Source organism: Adelges cooleyi, unplaced genomic scaffold, assembly GCF_023614345.1.
Source record: "Adelges cooleyi isolate 19-005CV unplaced genomic scaffold, UGA_ACOO_1.1 ACOO_flye_CR_arks_rails_tigmint_CR_PRNA_30, whole genome shotgun sequence".
NCBI classification, from domain to species: domain Eukaryota; kingdom Metazoa; phylum Arthropoda; class Insecta; order Hemiptera; family Adelgidae; genus Adelges; species Adelges cooleyi.
The window spans coordinates 17,545,142-17,563,385 of NW_026095971.1; the positions used below are offsets into that span (position 1 = coordinate 17,545,142).

At 29.1% G+C, this 18,244-nt stretch overlaps 2 protein-coding genes across 2 annotated transcripts in view; both read left to right on the top strand.

Annotated features, from left to right (window-relative positions):
• The window catches only part of LOC126838646 (uncharacterized), a 221,124-nt gene that overhangs the window by 195,913 nt on the left and 6,967 nt on the right, over nt 1-18,244 (top strand). The gene's annotated exons all lie outside the window — the stretch shown is intronic.
• On the top strand, nt 773-16,269 carry LOC126838651 (monocarboxylate transporter 10). Its single transcript, XM_050573252.1, has 9 exons — nt 773-1,069; nt 7,653-7,880; nt 8,671-8,822; nt 10,378-10,589; nt 11,727-11,937; nt 12,032-12,172; nt 12,775-13,000; nt 13,075-13,257; nt 16,054-16,269. Exons 2-9 carry the CDS (start codon nt 7,691-7,693, stop codon nt 16,074-16,076), a joined length of 1,338 nt encoding a protein of 445 aa, XP_050429209.1. The 5' UTR covers nt 773-1,069; nt 7,653-7,690; the 3' UTR covers nt 16,077-16,269.

Below are 18,244 nucleotides of genomic sequence, written 5' to 3' on the forward strand. Positions count from 1 at the left end.
TAAATTTAGGACAGGAGGAAGGGTGAAGAGTAGAGTTATTTTTATCTGCGCGCATTTCTCAACCGCACACCACCTCCTGCCCTAAATTTAAAATTTAAATAAATTAAAACTATTTATTCGAAACTGGTTATCGACCAGTCAACATTTCCCGCAAATTATTCTTAATTTAAAAAATTAATAAAATACATACGTTATCATTTAAGTTTCAAACGTTGATAAGTTCTAAAAAATACTAAAAAAGATACAATTTTTAATATTGTCTCGTACAAAATTGCAATTATTTTATAAGTAAAGTAGTGTAGTGAGCTAAAAGAATTACCCGGTAATCGTTATGTCCAATTGATAATAATTTATCGTTGAATTAATACGTTTTTAAAACGCTTTTAATTTCTTAAACCACATAGCGCGAGCGTTTCAATTTTGAAAACGGTTTGAAATTTTTAGCCGTCGTAAAGTGTTTGTTTACACATACTGTCGTGAATGCGTTTTAATTTTAAATCGATTTAACACCATCGTGTAAACGTACTGATAGTGTTGTGCAATCAAAAAACCTATCGACTGTATTTTACTATAATATATTGACCGAGAAGGTGCGGCGGCTATACCGCTTGGTGGAATTTTTGAAGCCCTGTCGCGTCTCCCATTTTGTGAACTGCTGGCCAGACCGAATGCACAAGAGAGTAGAGACTTGCTGTGCCAATACCACCACCATACACATGCATACTGTGGAGTGTCGAGCGGTTCAACGGCAGGTAGGCAGGCGGGTAGGCAAGCGACCGGTGTCGGGCGCCGGTTAGCGACTAGCGTTACTGCGTTAGTCGGGCACTGGCGGCACACGGTTTCGGTAATGTCGGGCTAACCACAGATTTTACACGCTATCAGAACCGCGCGAAAACAATTTAAAAAAAAAACAATTATTAAACGCCGTCGATTCGATGGCTCGCGAGTAGTTAAGTGTTTTTATTTTTTATTTATTTTTCGATTTCATTTACCCGTTATACATTTTGGCCCAAAACGCCTCCAAGAAAAAAACCATCCACATACATTTACCACTTGCGACAGCCGACACGTGAGTACAAAATACTAACAAAATATTGGAATTAATTTTAACAAACAAACAATTGCATTATGTTGTATTATGTATAAATCGTACGATGAAACTAGCCAATGATAAAATTGTTAACATTCATTATTATTATAGTCGATGTTTCAATGTTACCGTAATATGTACCTGGTCTATACATTTATGGACGCAAGCCTGTGCATTATTAAAAATTAATTAATTTAAAATAAATCTTAAAGCTTATGCCGGGCCGGTCGGTTAATCATACAAAATACAATAAATACATTTAAATAACGTTTACCATTCAGACAACATTTAAAGGTCTGTACTCTGTACAGGTTCAATGAACTGCCTACTGAGCCGATATTTAAGGATTAGTTCGACTTTATTATAAACCTCTTAGTAATTCGGTATTGAAATGTAATGTGTGTTTTTACTATTACAATATTATCAAGTTCAACAATGGAAAAACACAAAGATACACTCACTGTTTCGTCAGTGTTTTTTGAACACCTATACATCTGCGTTAAAATATGTGTATTGATAAAAATCATGTTAAAATATTATCTTGACATAGGCTACATAGGCAGTAGTATTTAAATTGTTATCAAGTAATTACAGGTGACTACCGTTCGTCCATGTGTGTTCTAATTAGCTCGAATATAATATTATTGACTCTTTTGGACGGTAACGTTTTGAATAGCAGAGGTAATTGTCTTTGATGCGGGAGTGTTGGAGAAACGCGTGTGGCTCTCGGCCGCATCCTTCATTTAACATGAGTAATTTATTTATCAAAATAGCCAACAAAAATAATCAGTCCAGTACACCATAATCCTACTCAATACTAGTAGACATAAAACCAAACGTAATAAATCGTATAAAATGTCAACACGAAGCACAATTCTGCGTCTTCAGGACTTTCCCTACAATTATCTACGAAACCGTTTTCAAAGTACCTAAATGTCTATTTAATATTGTTGCCAAAGTTTAACACCTGTGCGAGAACATTTTAATAAACAATTTTCTTTTTTCTCTTAGAACAAACATACGTTTGCCACACGTTTGTATGTGCCATACGTTCGCTTGACACGTGTTTTAACTAAATCAACACGGTTCCCCTTCCTACGTTGAGTTGTTTTTTAGTTATTTTCGTTTTTGTTTCACAAGTTGTTCTCTGAAATAAAACGTGTCATTTTTCATCTTTAAGATGGGTGACCATCTGGTATTTTTAGGGGTGGCCCATGACATATCCCTACCCTATGTGTTCACCATATCAACTCGGTACACAAACCCAACACTGCCATCAATGCCGATGCTTAAAAACAAAATCAACTACTACTTTATTCTGGTCAGGTGGCACTGCTGAGAGCCTTCCTATTCATACATTATTGTCACTGTATCTTTGTCATCAAACTTGCTGATTATACATATTTTGTATAGATTGTAAATAAAGAAAATATTTTAATTTAAAAAAAATTAAAAAATTACTACTTATAACGGTTAGTTTAGTTTATGGCAACCACTTAACCGATCTCGGGAACTGCTTCAAGTCCAGTGTGCTAATTACTTTCTATAACGAATTTGTATACACTTGCTCTTATTTTATGTTCCAAGTTTTATACACATAATATAATAACTCAGCTTCTTATTAATCAGTTAGTGTAAACTCCTAAATCAATAAACGTATGTCTTTCTTATGTGGGGCTGAGACTAGAGACTACATTCTCTTTAGAAAAATGTATTGTCCCTTATATTACCTGAGCATACGGATAAAATGCCTTAATATTTTCCCAAAATCAGTTGCTCACAGACTTTTTTTTTTAATATTACTTATATACGAAAATACACTCACTGTCAAGAGGTGATTTTCAGCTTCAATTTAAATTTAAGAAAAATTACTTACACAATTGTCAACTTAGTTCAATTATTTTTTTAAAACTAAATAAGCTTCAACTGATATTTTGAAAATTTGCAACATTACTGTATATACTTAATTTTCTGTTTTCTAAGAAGAAATGAGTTAACATTAAAGATCTACGTAAGTATTAATTGCGTACAATTTTTTATTAATGAAAATTAATGTTTATGGAGAAAACGGTCAAACTAAGAAGTTACACTATTATCAGACACAATTTAAAAAATCTACTCAAATTTGCATCAAAACTTAAATAAGTATGTACACATATATCATTTTAAAACCTACACATCTTCAACTCCACATCGAAGTTTAAAAAAAATAAAGAACTTTATTTTGTTGTAATGGGTATACTGAAAACGTGACCAATGACTAACAAGTTAACATTACCGTCAAATTAGGAAAGAGATTACTTCTCTGTAAGAACGTGACAAAATGTGTATTCAGCTTATATTTTTTCTTAAAATAAAAAAAAATGTATGTTCAATAAAAAAAAAACTAAGTTACAGACAAGATAAATTTTATCTTTAAGTAAAAAAATATGATGTGTTTAAAAAAAATAGAATGGAAAGACAAGTTAATTTATATATATATATATATATATATATATATATATATTATATATATATATATATATATATTATATATACCTATATATATATATTATGATTTTTATAACTTTCAGAAAATAATTTTCAAAAAATTTATGACAAACCTAGTGCCAACATTTTTGAAACTCGTAAATTAATAAATACATTTATTTTATTTTTATTATTTTGGTTTTTGCTACACATCTTTTTCAGGGAAATAATAGTATAATATAACATGACTTATGAGTTGTCGAATTCATTTTGCATAAAAATCTGTGTTTAACCCTTTTGAATCTAAGGTACTAATATATATTTTTAAGTTTATAAACAGCATATTTATTATACATGCACCAATATGATTATACACATAATCTACTCATAACTCTATAATTTTGCATGTTTCTTGATATTTTATTATCTGATAGATATTAAGCATTTCAGTTAGAAATTAAAAGTGTTTTTAAGTTCTAAAATAACAAACAGTAATCCAAAAATATTTGAGGATAAGTAGATAGTACACAATTCTTGTCGTAATATTCAATAGGACTCTTAAGAACCAAATTACTTATACTTGACAATAAACTTATTACATAATCATTAAGCCATTAAGATGTTTACACAGTATATTAAAATATAAACAGGTGTCTGAGTTTTAACAATTCAAAAGTATAATATTTAACACATTTAATAATTATACCTATTCATTATTGACAATAAATTAAAAAATTATTTAGTTTATTCAACAAAAATATAGAACTATTTGTTAAGTACTTGGGTAACTTATTTAGTGAACATAGGTAGAAGATAAGGTATTGAAATTGGCATTAGTGAACGTATTTTGTTATTATACAGAATCTTAATGTTAATATTTTACAAAAGAGTTCTGGACAATCAATTCACATAAAATCATTAAAATATTTATACATTAATGTACTTCTGCTAAACTGAGATTCGTCCGATAGTGGTAAGATTGGTTAGCGATAAGTAGAGACAAATATTGCTATGTAAAGAAAGACGTCTAGAAAATGTGTATACATTTCTAATTATGAACTTATGTTAGGTGCCTGAAAATCAGTATCACGGATAAAATACCTTTGTTCCAAAACTGTTTTCCCTCCAGTAAAATATAAGAATAACGCACATTAAAATAAGTGTAGCGTTTGAAGATCACTTCAAAATCAAAAACAAAACAAAATTGAGGAAATGCCAACTAAATAAAAACTGGCACTGTTAAAAGGGTAATTCATTTTATGACAGGTCGTCTGATCTAAAATAATGAACTATAGATAATGAACATTGGTTTATTTAAAAAATTCATTTTGTTGTAACTATTATATGTTATGCAATTAGCATAGCAAATAGTGACACAGTCATTTTCTTTTAACGTTTACATAGGTACCTATATTTAAGAGGGTGTCAACGAAGCCCATTTTAAGGAGTAAAGTATAGGCATTTTTTTACAAAATCTTAACTTAAAGGTTAAACTGTGATGTGCTTTTATTAGTTGAGTAGTAAGAATTTTTTTTGGTAGTTTAACTATTTTTCGGACTATCACAGCATCCGCGACAGTGATTTGAAAAAAAATTTCCATAAAAACTCAGTTTTTTAGATCCAAAAATACGGCTTACTGAGCAATTTTAGAGCAAAAAACCTTATAATTAAAATTAAAGAAAACAGCATTATTGGGGGCACCTTTTTTTTATTTCAAATAGGACATTCATTAATTAATTTTTAAAATAATACAATTTTTGTCAATTTTAAACCCTGCAACTTCTAAAAAAAATTGTTTTTCGAAAAAATGGCTTCAAGATGCCCTTCAAAATATTGTTTTCTATAAATAATCTAATAGGTAGCTTTGCATTAATATCAATTAAAAACCACTAATTTTCAATTAAAGTAAACATGTTTTAGTCCTAAAATATATTTATAACACATAGTATCCTAGTTAATACAATATACCATATCCCATCCTAAACTTTCAAACTAAAAAAAAAAATCTTAAAAATATTCACAGCACTCAAATATTATTAATTTGCGATAACCTAATCTACCAAAGTTAATATTTTCTTAACTAAAGCCAAAATGGACATCTATTTATTTTTTTTAGGGATTTTCATTTGTTGAAGCCGAATTTAGCATCTTGACGAAATTGTGATCAATGTATAAAAACGAATTAGAATTTTCTAATTTTCTTTCATGCGTAAATAAACTACCAATTCTACATTTATTCTGAGGCCAGTTCTGTATTAAAAAAGAAAATAGGATTAAAAATTGTTTGACCTTCAGGCCTAGTTACTTAAAAAATGTAATAGTTTTGGCTGAAGATAGGCACTCTCCCGAAAATGCAAGTATAAAGTATATATCTAGAACGTTTCGGCGCAAATGATTCGACTTTGACTAAGTGGACGACCAAATATAAGAATCTTATCAAGATGTTTCATTAATTATACTGATTAAATTATATTCCAAGATTTATTTAATTAATTTTTGTTATGGCTGAAATGGTTACACGCAAAAACGTCGGCCCCGAATCGACGGCGCCAAAACGTCCTATTCCCAGACCCCAGTATTATGCCAATTTAAAAAAAAATTTAATTATGGATCATAATTTGTAATATTTTTGAATATATTCATTTAAACGTGTAAAATGAATTAATTACAATGTTAAATAATTAATTCAATCGTCTGAAATACATCTGAATAATGTCAAAATACTTAGTTATATTATAATTTGATTATTCATTAGGTAGCTTGTGGTACGCTTCCTATCGCAAACAAAATCATATTGCTCAGAAATGCTCAAAAAATAATATATTACTATTATAATATGTTACCATTTGGGAAATATTCAAATTACCTATGGAAAATCTTAGATGTATCTATTAAATCGCATTTAAATTATTTAATTTATCTGACTTTTATTATTGTTGAATAGTTATATTAAAAAAAACTAAAGTTTTAAAAGCATACCACTGATTAAGATAACATTTAATTACTAATGAAGTTCATGTGTAGTATGAGACTTAGTGTACTGCGTTTATATTATCACTATCATATTAATTTGCTCGAGATTGTAACTAATATTTTTTTTTTGTATCCCGTCGAAGTGCTTTCTGAGAACTATTTGCTTACATGTTCTAGTAAATAGTTTAATTGCAGTGAGTATAAGTTGCAATTTGGAAATGCATAAGAAATGTGAAATAAGAAAAAAACAAAATTGTTATTATTAAATAATAAATAAAATATATACTTAAACCGTTTCACTGATTGTATTTTATTATTTAACTAACTTAATAACATTTATTATAGTAACTAAGTATGTTCTGAACATATCTTAAGTGATAAATTGCAATAAGTTTATTTGAATTAAATCTGATAAGTGTAAAATGACTTATGAAGAAAAATGTGAATAGATATCATTTTCTTAAACGGTTATCTTATAAACAAAGTATACTGTGAATTGTTTCAGATAAACTTATATGCCTAAAGAATATAAGATAATATTCATAAGTGTTTCAAACATACGGATTGAAATATACATTTTTTTTTTATTACGATGTTTGAGCTGTGTATTCATTTTTTTAACTAGTATTTTAGCAAGACGTGGGAACAGAGTTATAAAGTTGTTTGTCAAAATTTGAGTATAGGTTGTTAAGAGTTATAAAAATCACGTTAAAAATATATACATATGAAAATAAATAGCTATGTTAAGTTAGTAAAAATCGCTGATATAATTAATTAGTTTGAGTCTAAAATTGCCAATCTCACTTTTAATACCTTTCGGAAAATTAGTTATTGGGAAAGGAAATAATAAAAGGGTTGGGGTGCTATTTTATTTGAAATTTCATAATTTTTTCAATTTTTTCATTAGACTGCCACATTCAGCTTACCTTGAACTTTGATTACAGGTATTCGATTATTACCACAACAATCTGATTTTTTATTAAATTATATCTATTAATTGATCCGTGTGGATCACGTGGATACATAACTTAGGCTCAATTATTGATAGCAATAACCTCTCCAACGGTGTTTTACGATGGTAACAATTTATGCTGTTTATAATAATATTTTGTTATTTCAGCCGAACCACCGTGACAACCGCTGTGGCCTTTTAACACTATGTCGAAGCAACAATCAGATTTGAGTGGAACTCGATCCGAATGGAGTTTTCGCGCGTGCCTAGTCGTCCTAGCTAGTTTCATATGCAACGGACTGGTGTTTGGCTTTATCAATTCGTATTCAGTAACATATGTATACCTGTTAAAGAAACTGGAAGATGCCGGAGTTGGCGACGCCTCGTCTAAAGCATGTAAGTATTAGTATGAAAACAAAATATATTATTTCCCAACTTGGTACATTTTTATGTTAGTTGAACAGATTTCAGATTTGAAACAATTTAATGTGATGCGTTCATTTAAATTCGTTACAGGCCTGACCAATTTAATCTCTACTGTCCGTTATGTATTTTTATTGTCTCTGTAAACATTGTTGACGGTTGTCCAAAGTAGAATAGATGGAAGCGTCAAATAATTTGTACGTCTTATTAAAATCCATCATCCATCATAAGCTCAATGTCATCAATAATAATGATAATAATAATATCAAAAACATAGTCCTATGAAATATTACAATATTTTGTCGGAGGGAAATCGTTTCTAGTTTATTAAACGATACGGATTAGACTCGCATACGACAAATTAAATTTCATTCGAATATACTCATTGTTAATTCGTATTTGAATGTCAAAGGAATCAGGAACGAGCCTTGGTTAGATTAGGTCCGTCTTATTAACAATAAAGGTTCCGAAATGTTCAACAAAGTGCTCTTATACATATACGATTATATAATTGACCGACGTTGTCTGTCCCTTAAAACTCGCGTATCACAATGACATCTAAGTTTAACCTAAGCGTCTGCCAAAATGTAACCGAATCGCAAAAGCACAACGTCATTGTTATGACGTTTTAAAACCAAAAACGGGTTTTCACTTACGAAAGCTTAAACCGGGTTTGTGCCATTTTGCATGCGAACAATGTACCTAATGCATAGTACATTTTTTATTTACCAAAACGTATTGAAATTATTTGTTTTATTTTTAGCTTTGGTGGGATCTCTGTCAGTGGGTACTACATTCCTGATGTCACCTATCGCTGGTGTGCTGACCGACCGAATCGGCATACGACTGACCACATTCACTGGCGGCATAATCGCCACTAGCAGTTTATTAATATCGTCGTTTTGCACACACCAAGTGAGCATTTTTTGTTTTGTGTGTTCCAACTGTACTGGCTTTTTAAAATAAATTGTGTATTATTTTTAATTAATTCTACTAGCTCGTGCACATCCGATAGATACACTTAGACACAATCAAATTTTACCTGATTTTTGTGGTAAAGGATACAAAATGTTAGTATTAGTAGGTATAGGCGACTACAAACAATGTTTTATCTTCCCGTAATAGATTAATTGACCGCAAAGTATCTTAAGCGCGCAAAAAAAAAGAAAATGTGAAACGTTGCCGGCCCTCGGTAGTGTATAAATCTAGAATCCATTATTTCCGTGCTTTCCTGACAGCTGACCACTCATAGTGTATGTAATCGGTCCGGTTTCTACCTATATACATTGAATTTTAAAAAGGCTTTCAAGTTATACGGGTGTTTCGAGTTTAAGCTTTCGAATTTCATTACGGTTTTAGTATCTTTTTTTTATTTTAAGGTCCAAACAGTTACCGCAGAGTACTTTTATAAAACTACTGATTTATGTATAAGAGAAAGGCAAACATACAAGGGATATAAATTAAAAACTCTAGCCATAATTATTTTGTTTAACAAACATGCCTAAAAATGTATTTATCGAGGTTTTAGTGATAAAATATTTGTGTATTATAAAAATAATAAATATTTATGTTGTTTTTTAATAATATCATATTATGAAATAACAACATAAAGATATATTTAGATGATTATTGTTATTATTCAATAACAATTAGTTTGATACTTGGTTCTAAGATTAAAAGTTTTAAATAATTTTCTGTACTAGATACATGTATAATATTAATTTTTTATTTATAAATATGGCTAATTTCACACTTAGTCATCTTCTGATTACCGATGAGGGATAACTTAAATAGTTAATAATTGTTTTAGTAAATTATTCTCAAGTGAAAAGTTAATTAAATACATGTATTTTACCTACCATTTAAAAAGGCAGTGACACATTTTTTTATCAAGAAAAACTGAACAAAACAAATAACACGATTTATTTTACATTACATTATTTATATTTATAGTGAATAGTTTTTCACATATTCACATCAAAACGTTTATTTGAAAGTAGTTGGATCACATTTAGTTATAATAATTGCTGAAGACTTTTAACTTCTTCGTTTCCAATATTCTTCGACCTTACTATCCATCCCTCAACCCCAATTTGCTGTTTTTTTATGTTATTGGGTAACAATTGAATATACAATTTAAAACATTATATTAGATAAAACGCCTGTTATATCATTTTTAAACCTCTCAAATCGTCCTAAAAAAACAAAGGATACATCAACTGTGTTAGAGTGTGATTATTAAAAATCTTAGTCTTACTTCATTTTTAGACGTTTTTGTGATACAAAAAAAAATATTTGTGTGATCATTATTATCTCAGTTTTAGTATTTTGGCATGTATGCGAAACACTTAACATGCTAACTATTACGTTCACATTACTGTTATCTTTTTCAAATAATACTTATACTTTTACGTATCTGTTGTAGGTATACATTTAATCGATTTAACTAAAAGACTATGTTGTTCTTTAGGTCGAAGTATTATATGTTACATACGGGCTGTTGTATGGTATTGGTGCATCCTTAGCATACACGCCGTCGTTGGCTATCTTAGGCCATTATTTCAAAACATATTTAGGACTTGTTAACGGCATAGTAACTGCTGGTAGTTCGTGTTTCACCATGCTCATTCCTTATTTCGTGGATTCACTCCTGGTCAATTTCGGTTTGGACAATTGTCTGCGGTAAGTAGCCCATTGTATATTTTAAGTACCTATATAACAACTCTTCTGCAGTAATTGAAATACAAACATTATACTACTATGATTAAAATTGATTAAAATGTACTGTTTCAAATGTATATAATAATAATATTTATATACATATATTCGCTCTTTAAAAGTCTTTTAGAAAGTCAATTGAATTGAACGACCGTTGGACTCATTTAATATGTTAATATGGTCAATGGACGTGAAATCACTAAAACAGTCTATTCAATTATTAAGTAACATTTATTATCCACTTTTTTTAATTCCACACTAAAAATGCAAAAATATAACAAGCATTTTTTGTTTGTTAAGCACATTAGATTTACAAAACAGAACCATACCGCGTCTAAACTCCTCTTTTCTGATTGTCTAATGGTAATACATATATAAGGACTTTGTGTTCTTTATCAGACTGCATAAATGGTATTCAAATGTTTATCAGTATTAACTTCGGCGTGGAGCTGCTCGTCCTTGTGTAATACATCATAGATTTTTAAGAGATCAAGTCGCAGGATTTATAATCTCATCGCTAAACTATTAAATACAAATTACTCGCAATTAAACCCAATGATTGGTGTTAAAAAGGTCAACGATTTTATTTAGACATTATAATATAATATATACATAATTATAAATATATTATTATTTAAATTCATATCGTGATTGAGTGCAAATCGTAATTGTAATACTTCGTAATTTAATTGTAGAAATGTGTGCTAAAATTAAAATCTCCATGTTAATAAAATGAAAACAAAATTATTTCTTTACAGGAATTCTAATTGGCTCATAGATTCCATGTATAAGAAATCGAAAACGTCCGATTGTAGTTGAACGAATCAAACATTGAACATTATAGATTTAAGCTATTTTTTAATTCCCTACATTTATGTTTAATCGGAGTTTTCCTATTTTGCTTTCTAGTTATTTTTCTCCTAGACATTGATTGTCCTATTTATAAAGTATACAAATGTATCCATTTGTATGGATAGCACACCCTGTGAGTCAATAGGTCTATGATGCTATGAAGCGAAAACCTCTTCACACCTATTGATATTGATATTTTTCACCTACAAAACATTTTTATTTTATGACAATTATTGACAATGATTTTAGGTGGGAAGCTGCATTAACGGCCGTACTGATGGTGTGTTCGATGGCGTTCAAACCGACTTACAAAATAGAGAAATCCGACATGAACAAGAGCATATCCGACGAGCTTCGATCATTGGTCAATATTAACATTTGGAAAAATCCCAGATACGTCATATGGGCCACCATGATTCCTCTTGCACTTTTCGGATACTTTGTTCCTTACGTTCATCTGGTTAGTCGTTACAACTGGCCAGTCGATGCAAATATTCAGTTATAATTTACAAAACATATATAAATATTTATTAGGCAATGTGTTTTTTTTATAGGTGAAATTTGTCGAAGACAAATTCCCGCAGAGCGACGGAAAAATTCTTGTCACTTGTATTGGCATTTCTTCAGGACTAGGCAGATTAATAGCTGGGCCAATTTCTGACTTGAAGGGAGCTAACCGAATAGTAATGCAACAGGTAAAAAATTCACCTATACAGGGTAATCTAACGTAATTTTCTTTGAAAGCGAATAACAATTTTATAATTTTTCTTTTTCGAGACATTTTATTTACAACAATACTCCAAAGCGTTTATAAGAATTTAGTGGGGATGGGGGGGGAGGGGGGTTGGAGTTGCAAAAAAAAAATTTTAAATATCAGAAAATTAGAAATGTAGGTAGGTACACTTAAATTGACATTTACTCGGTCATAAGATATAATTACATATGCATAATATACATGTAATGCTTGTAGTGTAGATACTTTGAATTTTTGTTGTTGTTGTAAAGATCACTATCACGCGTTAAATTATTTACTTGTTTTATAGAACACAAATAAGTTCTAATCAAAATTAATTCGTTAAGTAACTTACATGCTTAATATAAAAAGTTGTACGCGCCAAGTTACTAGTTCGTGTTTTCTAATCATGATATTGCAGTTTACTCATTTGATCTAGTTTTTGTGATTCATACCGTATAGGACTCCCATGTGGGAGATCTGTCAAAATGAACTAGAATTGACCCTGCAATTAAGTAGGTACACCTATACTATATCAAAACTATTTGTGTTTTATTTTCTCAGGTTTCTTTATGGCTTATAGGTCTTATGACAATGTGCATAATCATAGTGCCGAATTTTACCATATTAATTTTGATCACTCTAATGATGGGTTTGGCCGACGGGTGTTTTGTAAGCGTCATAGGACCTATAGCTTTTGACCTTTGCGGGCAGAAAGGCGCTGCCCAGGCCATTGGTTGTATCCTCGGGTTGTGTTCCGTGCCGTTGACGGTGGGACCTCCGATTGCCGGTAAAATATTTTGGACAAACGATAATAACTTTAACATTTACTTGTCCGATGCTAATTTCTGCTTCCGAAATCAGGTTTGATGTACGACAAGTACAAAACCTACAATGGAGCGTTTTTGTTAGCCGGAGTGCCGCCTCTCATTGGCGGCGCATTCTTGTCCGCCATCCGATGTGTACCTTCAAAAATCAGAGACAAGGAAGGGAATGTTCTCGAAGAACCGGAACAAAATCTGTCGTCGGAATTATTAGAGAATGGAGGTAAGAAAATCCTTGATGATAAGACTAACGAAAAATCACCCCTACTATATTCCAAATTCATCTTAACAAAATATTCTCCTTGATATGTCGAAAACATTATTGTTAAAATAATTTAACGCAGATTTACTAGTCATCGATTGTTTTTTTTAAACTGTTTAACAATATCAAATTACTAACAAATTGTGTTCAGTTTATTTTTGTTATTGTTTTTTGTAACATGAACTGTATTTTTTTTTTCATACACTAATTTAATCTTGTTTTTTAAACGCCTTATGTACTGTTTTAATCATATTATGTATTTTGTAATTTATAATGCAATTTAATAAATCTCATTGAGTCCGACACAATGACTTAATATGTAGATTTTGTATATAATGGATGTATTGATACATTGCACCGTAAAACAAAATTATCAAAATACGTCTATCAGCACAATGCGCATATTAAAACATATGTATAAGTACAAAAGTTATTCACGCTTTATATAAAACAACACGTTGCGAGTTTGTATTCGGTATGTTTAGCTAAAATTATTTTTTTTTACTTGACACAATGACATAACAATACGATATTTAGTAGGTTATTTAATAAAATAATAAATATTAATCCAATAACTGTTTTTTTACAAAGAGATCATATGACTATTGTCTTAACAAATCCGCTTACTTCAGTTTACGTTGCACTCGAGCACTTCAAGTAGAGCTTTCCTTCGTGTTGTAAATTGTTTCAATTCCTAATTAAAATGGATTTGTTTTATGGCTGGGTACAAACAAAAATTTGCGTGGACAAAAAGCGTTAAGTAGCTCAATGGCCTAGTTCGGCGTGTTAGGTTAGGTCACGGTTCAATTGAGGTTATTACGTGGTTATTGTGGGGTTATTATCGGGTATTTGGGGGGGGGGGTTACTATCAGTTCATTATTAAACAAAATCGCGATAAGTACAAGTAGGAAGGAGAAGATATTTATGAAATTCAAACAAGTATGATTTGGTTACATCTGACACCAAAAACATATCCATGATTCTATGTCTGTCCGTGTATAGAGTATGTGGACATTTTTTTTAGTTTTCGGTTAATATAATAATTTTGGTACCTATTGTATTACAAAGGTGTACCTATAATACATACGATGTTGTGCAATAAAGACATACAATACTGCCAAACCCGTTTTTATATAATATACAATTTTTCAGCTAGTAAATCGTCTCTTTTACTGTAGTAAAATGAAAAAAGCAATAAACCTAGGAATACTGCGAGCGGACAGAGCCGTATGAATTTAGTATATTTTTTTACATTTTAAAACTTTTAAACTTCTTACACTAATTTTTGACAACATTCTCGTTAATCTAATGACTGTTTTCTATTTGATAATTTTATTCGTCGTTTGCCGAGTCGCTTTGACCTGATTTTGTGGAACGATAGATCACTTACATACGACGAGTACCTAAATTCTAAGGTATGATATCCAAGTTCTGAGCGTTGACGGATCTGTTACGATGTCTAAGTAAGTTGAATTTGTAGACGTGTTCGGGTTCGGTTATGATAAATTCGGTTATTTTTTATTTTTATTTTTAATCTGTTTTTTCTTGACTTTTCTCGTTGCAAGTAATTCTATTGTTTTAACATAAAAAACGGTATTCGCAACGTCCGCAATCAATAAAATATACAAACGCATATAGTATACTACATAACAAATTGCTTAAAGTCCATTTTGTTTCAATCATCTTGTGAATGATTGCAATATTTATTGCATGTCGTTTGTCATATGCATGCTAAATATTCACAAACTCCTTAAAAAAAAAAAATGCGCGTAACTACACGTGCGTTGTCAATTGATATTATGAAATATATAAACAAAAATAAAGTAGTACAGATGGATGTTAAAAAAAAAAACTAATTTTACATTCAGTAAACACAGTATTAAGTCGATGAACTCTACTTATCTCTTTGTATAGTTATTATTTATTAAATAAGTTGTGCGGTCTACGGTAGAAATAAAATATTCGATTAGCACTTCATTTTAAATATTTTGATTTATGAATGATGATGATGTAGAAAGTGGATAAGCTGTTTCGGAATAAATACAAATTAATGGGGCTAATTTCTGGTTTTATTTGTGTGTATTTCTTAATCTAAAATACAGATCACATTTTATTAAATCAATATCAATATATTTTATAACAATTATTTTAAATAAAATAATAGTATTTAAAAATTAGTTAAGAGATTTTATTGTCTAAACCTGATACAGCCGGAGATCATTTAACATATTTTACATTTAAAATGTTATTTATAATATTTACCACCAAATTTATGTTCAACAAATATTAATGCTTGGCTTTTTGTTTTGCGCTGTACTCGGCTAGCTAATATTATGCTCTGTATGATTTTTGCTATTTCTGAGTTAAATTATATTTTCATTAAATATTAATAGCACATTTAAACTAATTACTAATGCTAAAAAAAAAATTGTTTAGACTTAAGTTAATTAATTATTTTTTTCTATTTTCACGCTTAAGCTTATATTACCGAAAATAAGTTTAATAGTTAATTTAAAAAATTAAATCGTTTTGTTTTTACAATATCTAATATTAATGATTATAATATTTAAGAGTTATATGATCATATTTCAATTCTTTTAAACTATTTTTAACTTCAATATCTATTTTTTTTTTTATATATATATATATAAATGATAATGTAACTAAAAAAACATTTGATAATGTTAATTACTTTGTTTATGTTAGTTATCATACAATATTATTATTATATATACAAATTTATACTTATTTTTTTAGAATTGCACGCAGTTAATTGCTGATACCATTGCAAACATCTACAAAAATGCTCCAACAGTGCAGAAAGTGCTTGTGCATAGACCAAGAGCATAATATAAAACGATAAAATGTGATCTTTTTTTTACATGCACACAATCGAATATTTGTAATTAAAATATATTTTTATCATACCTTATGATAGGCCATGTGTTCTGATAAAAAAACATTTTATATTTATATATTTTTTATCGTTAACTATACGCGTATCGACTAACATTGTTATTTGTTTCTAATTATTTTAATATTATATTGTAAAACTATCTGTTAAAATGTATTATAGTATAATATTTTATTAATTAGGTTTTTTTTATAGATTTCGATGTATTTATTCAAATAGTATTTCTTTATTTTTGTTAACTTAAGACAGGGTTTTTTACGGTATATTTTTTGTCAAAAACGACATTGCCTACGATTTTATAACTTAAAGTTAATGTCTAAATTTTCAAATTTCTCGAATTTATAAAAAAAAAATGTGTAAATAACTATGAAATGTTAAACAAAATAAAAGAGTTTTTTAGTTTTTAACAGAGCATGTTTTTTAATTTAATTTTTTAAGTTAAAACAACAATTGTTTGATGTTAAAATATTATGCAGTGAATGCAATATTCAACTCTTGTAGATACATATTGTACTTGCAACTATTTACTTGATGTTTTTAGCTAAAAAATAATTATGCTGTTATAATTTTAGGATGACAGACTTGACACAGCGAAAGAACTTAAACTTTAAAAAATCTAAATAGTCAGTATGTATCACCAGATAATGTACAGATAATACTTGAAAAAACTTTGTAGACTCTTTATGAAGTTTATGTACTTACAATAAACCTTCTGAAACGATCGCTATGTTAAACAGTAATAATTCGCTACAAAAACACGTTGAAAACACTTTTCAAACAAATTATCAAAACACGATAAAATTAATTAAATATTATATAAAATGTAATATATTTGTATAAGAACTAGGTTTACTTAATGTGTTGCTGACCACTGGGCAACCATATTGCAAAAAAAACATATAAAATATTGTTTATTTTTAATAATATATTGTAGGAATAAAGTTTTGTGTGAGTATATCAGATTTCTTCTCAATTAATTAAAAAATAAGTTAAAAATATTTTCAACCCTTAAACAAAATATTTTAGGGTACTTTAAGGGTGAATTTAAACATTTCTTCATACATTCTTCTTAATACATTTTACTTTTTATGTAAAATTTATAAATTAAATTCAATAATAGTTTTTTTGTAATAAAAAAAATACTAGTTTTTCCTCTTTTTCTACTGATGGTTTTTTATAAAATGAACACATTATGTTTAAAACAAACATTTTTTTTGGAAAACTGATGCTCGCAGCCTCAAAGTATTGTTAAAAATTTGAAAAAATAGAGGAATACCTCTTTACCTTTTTACCCCAAGTAACATAACATTGTCAAGAGAAGAACAGAAAAAAAGAATCGCTGCTCCGCATCGAAGTTAAAATAAAATTTGTTTTTTTTATCCACCCTAATAACTAATAAATATATAAGATTTATTTTTTAAGTAGGCATTTAATAATATTCGCATTTGTCATTTTATCCAATATATTATAATATCTAAGTATCTATTTAAAACAATATATCGTGAATACATCATACGAAAGTACTTGATACCCAACAAAAAATGAAATTACTTAAATACTTTACAACTTTAATGAACACAATAATAAATAAATGTTATTTATTTCCATATATGTGTATTAGTTGGCATATATACATACATAATTTTATTATTCCATAGCTTCAATTTTTATTCCATGAGATTTCTAACAAACGTACCTATCTCTTTTTAACGATATTGACCCCCGCTGCTTATATATGCGGGAAGAGTAGTCCATTTCTTTATAGGCACGATGTAGAGAAGATCTACATCGTGGTTTATGCTATGATTTGAGATAATTGAATTATAGATTTTAATTAAATATGAGACTACCTAAAATCGTGGTATATGCCTGAAAATAATGTGATATCAGTGCTGACAACCTGGCTGTTATCATAAACGCGACTGAATATTACAAGGATCGTCAGTGAAAAATAATAAGTTCTACGATTTGCTCACGAGAAGCGCTACAGTCTCTCACTTTTTTCATATCGTGAGATAAGAACTCTTGCGGCCG

What these genes read in the sequence shown, in the direction of transcription:
- LOC126838651 (XM_050573252.1), top strand. Translation starts at nt 7,691, where the DNA reads ATGTCGAAGCAACAATCAGATTTGAGTGGAACTCGATCCGAATGGAGT. An exon ending in CGACGCCTCGTCTAAAGCAT is followed by an intron (nt 7,881 to 8,670) that starts GTAAGTATTAGT and finishes TTTTATTTTTAG; the next exon opens with CTTTGGTGGGATCTCTGTCA. An exon ending in TTGTTCCTTACGTTCATCTG is followed by an intron (nt 11,938 to 12,031) that starts GTTAGTCGTTAC and finishes TTTTTTTTATAG; the next exon opens with GTGAAATTTGTCGAAGACAA.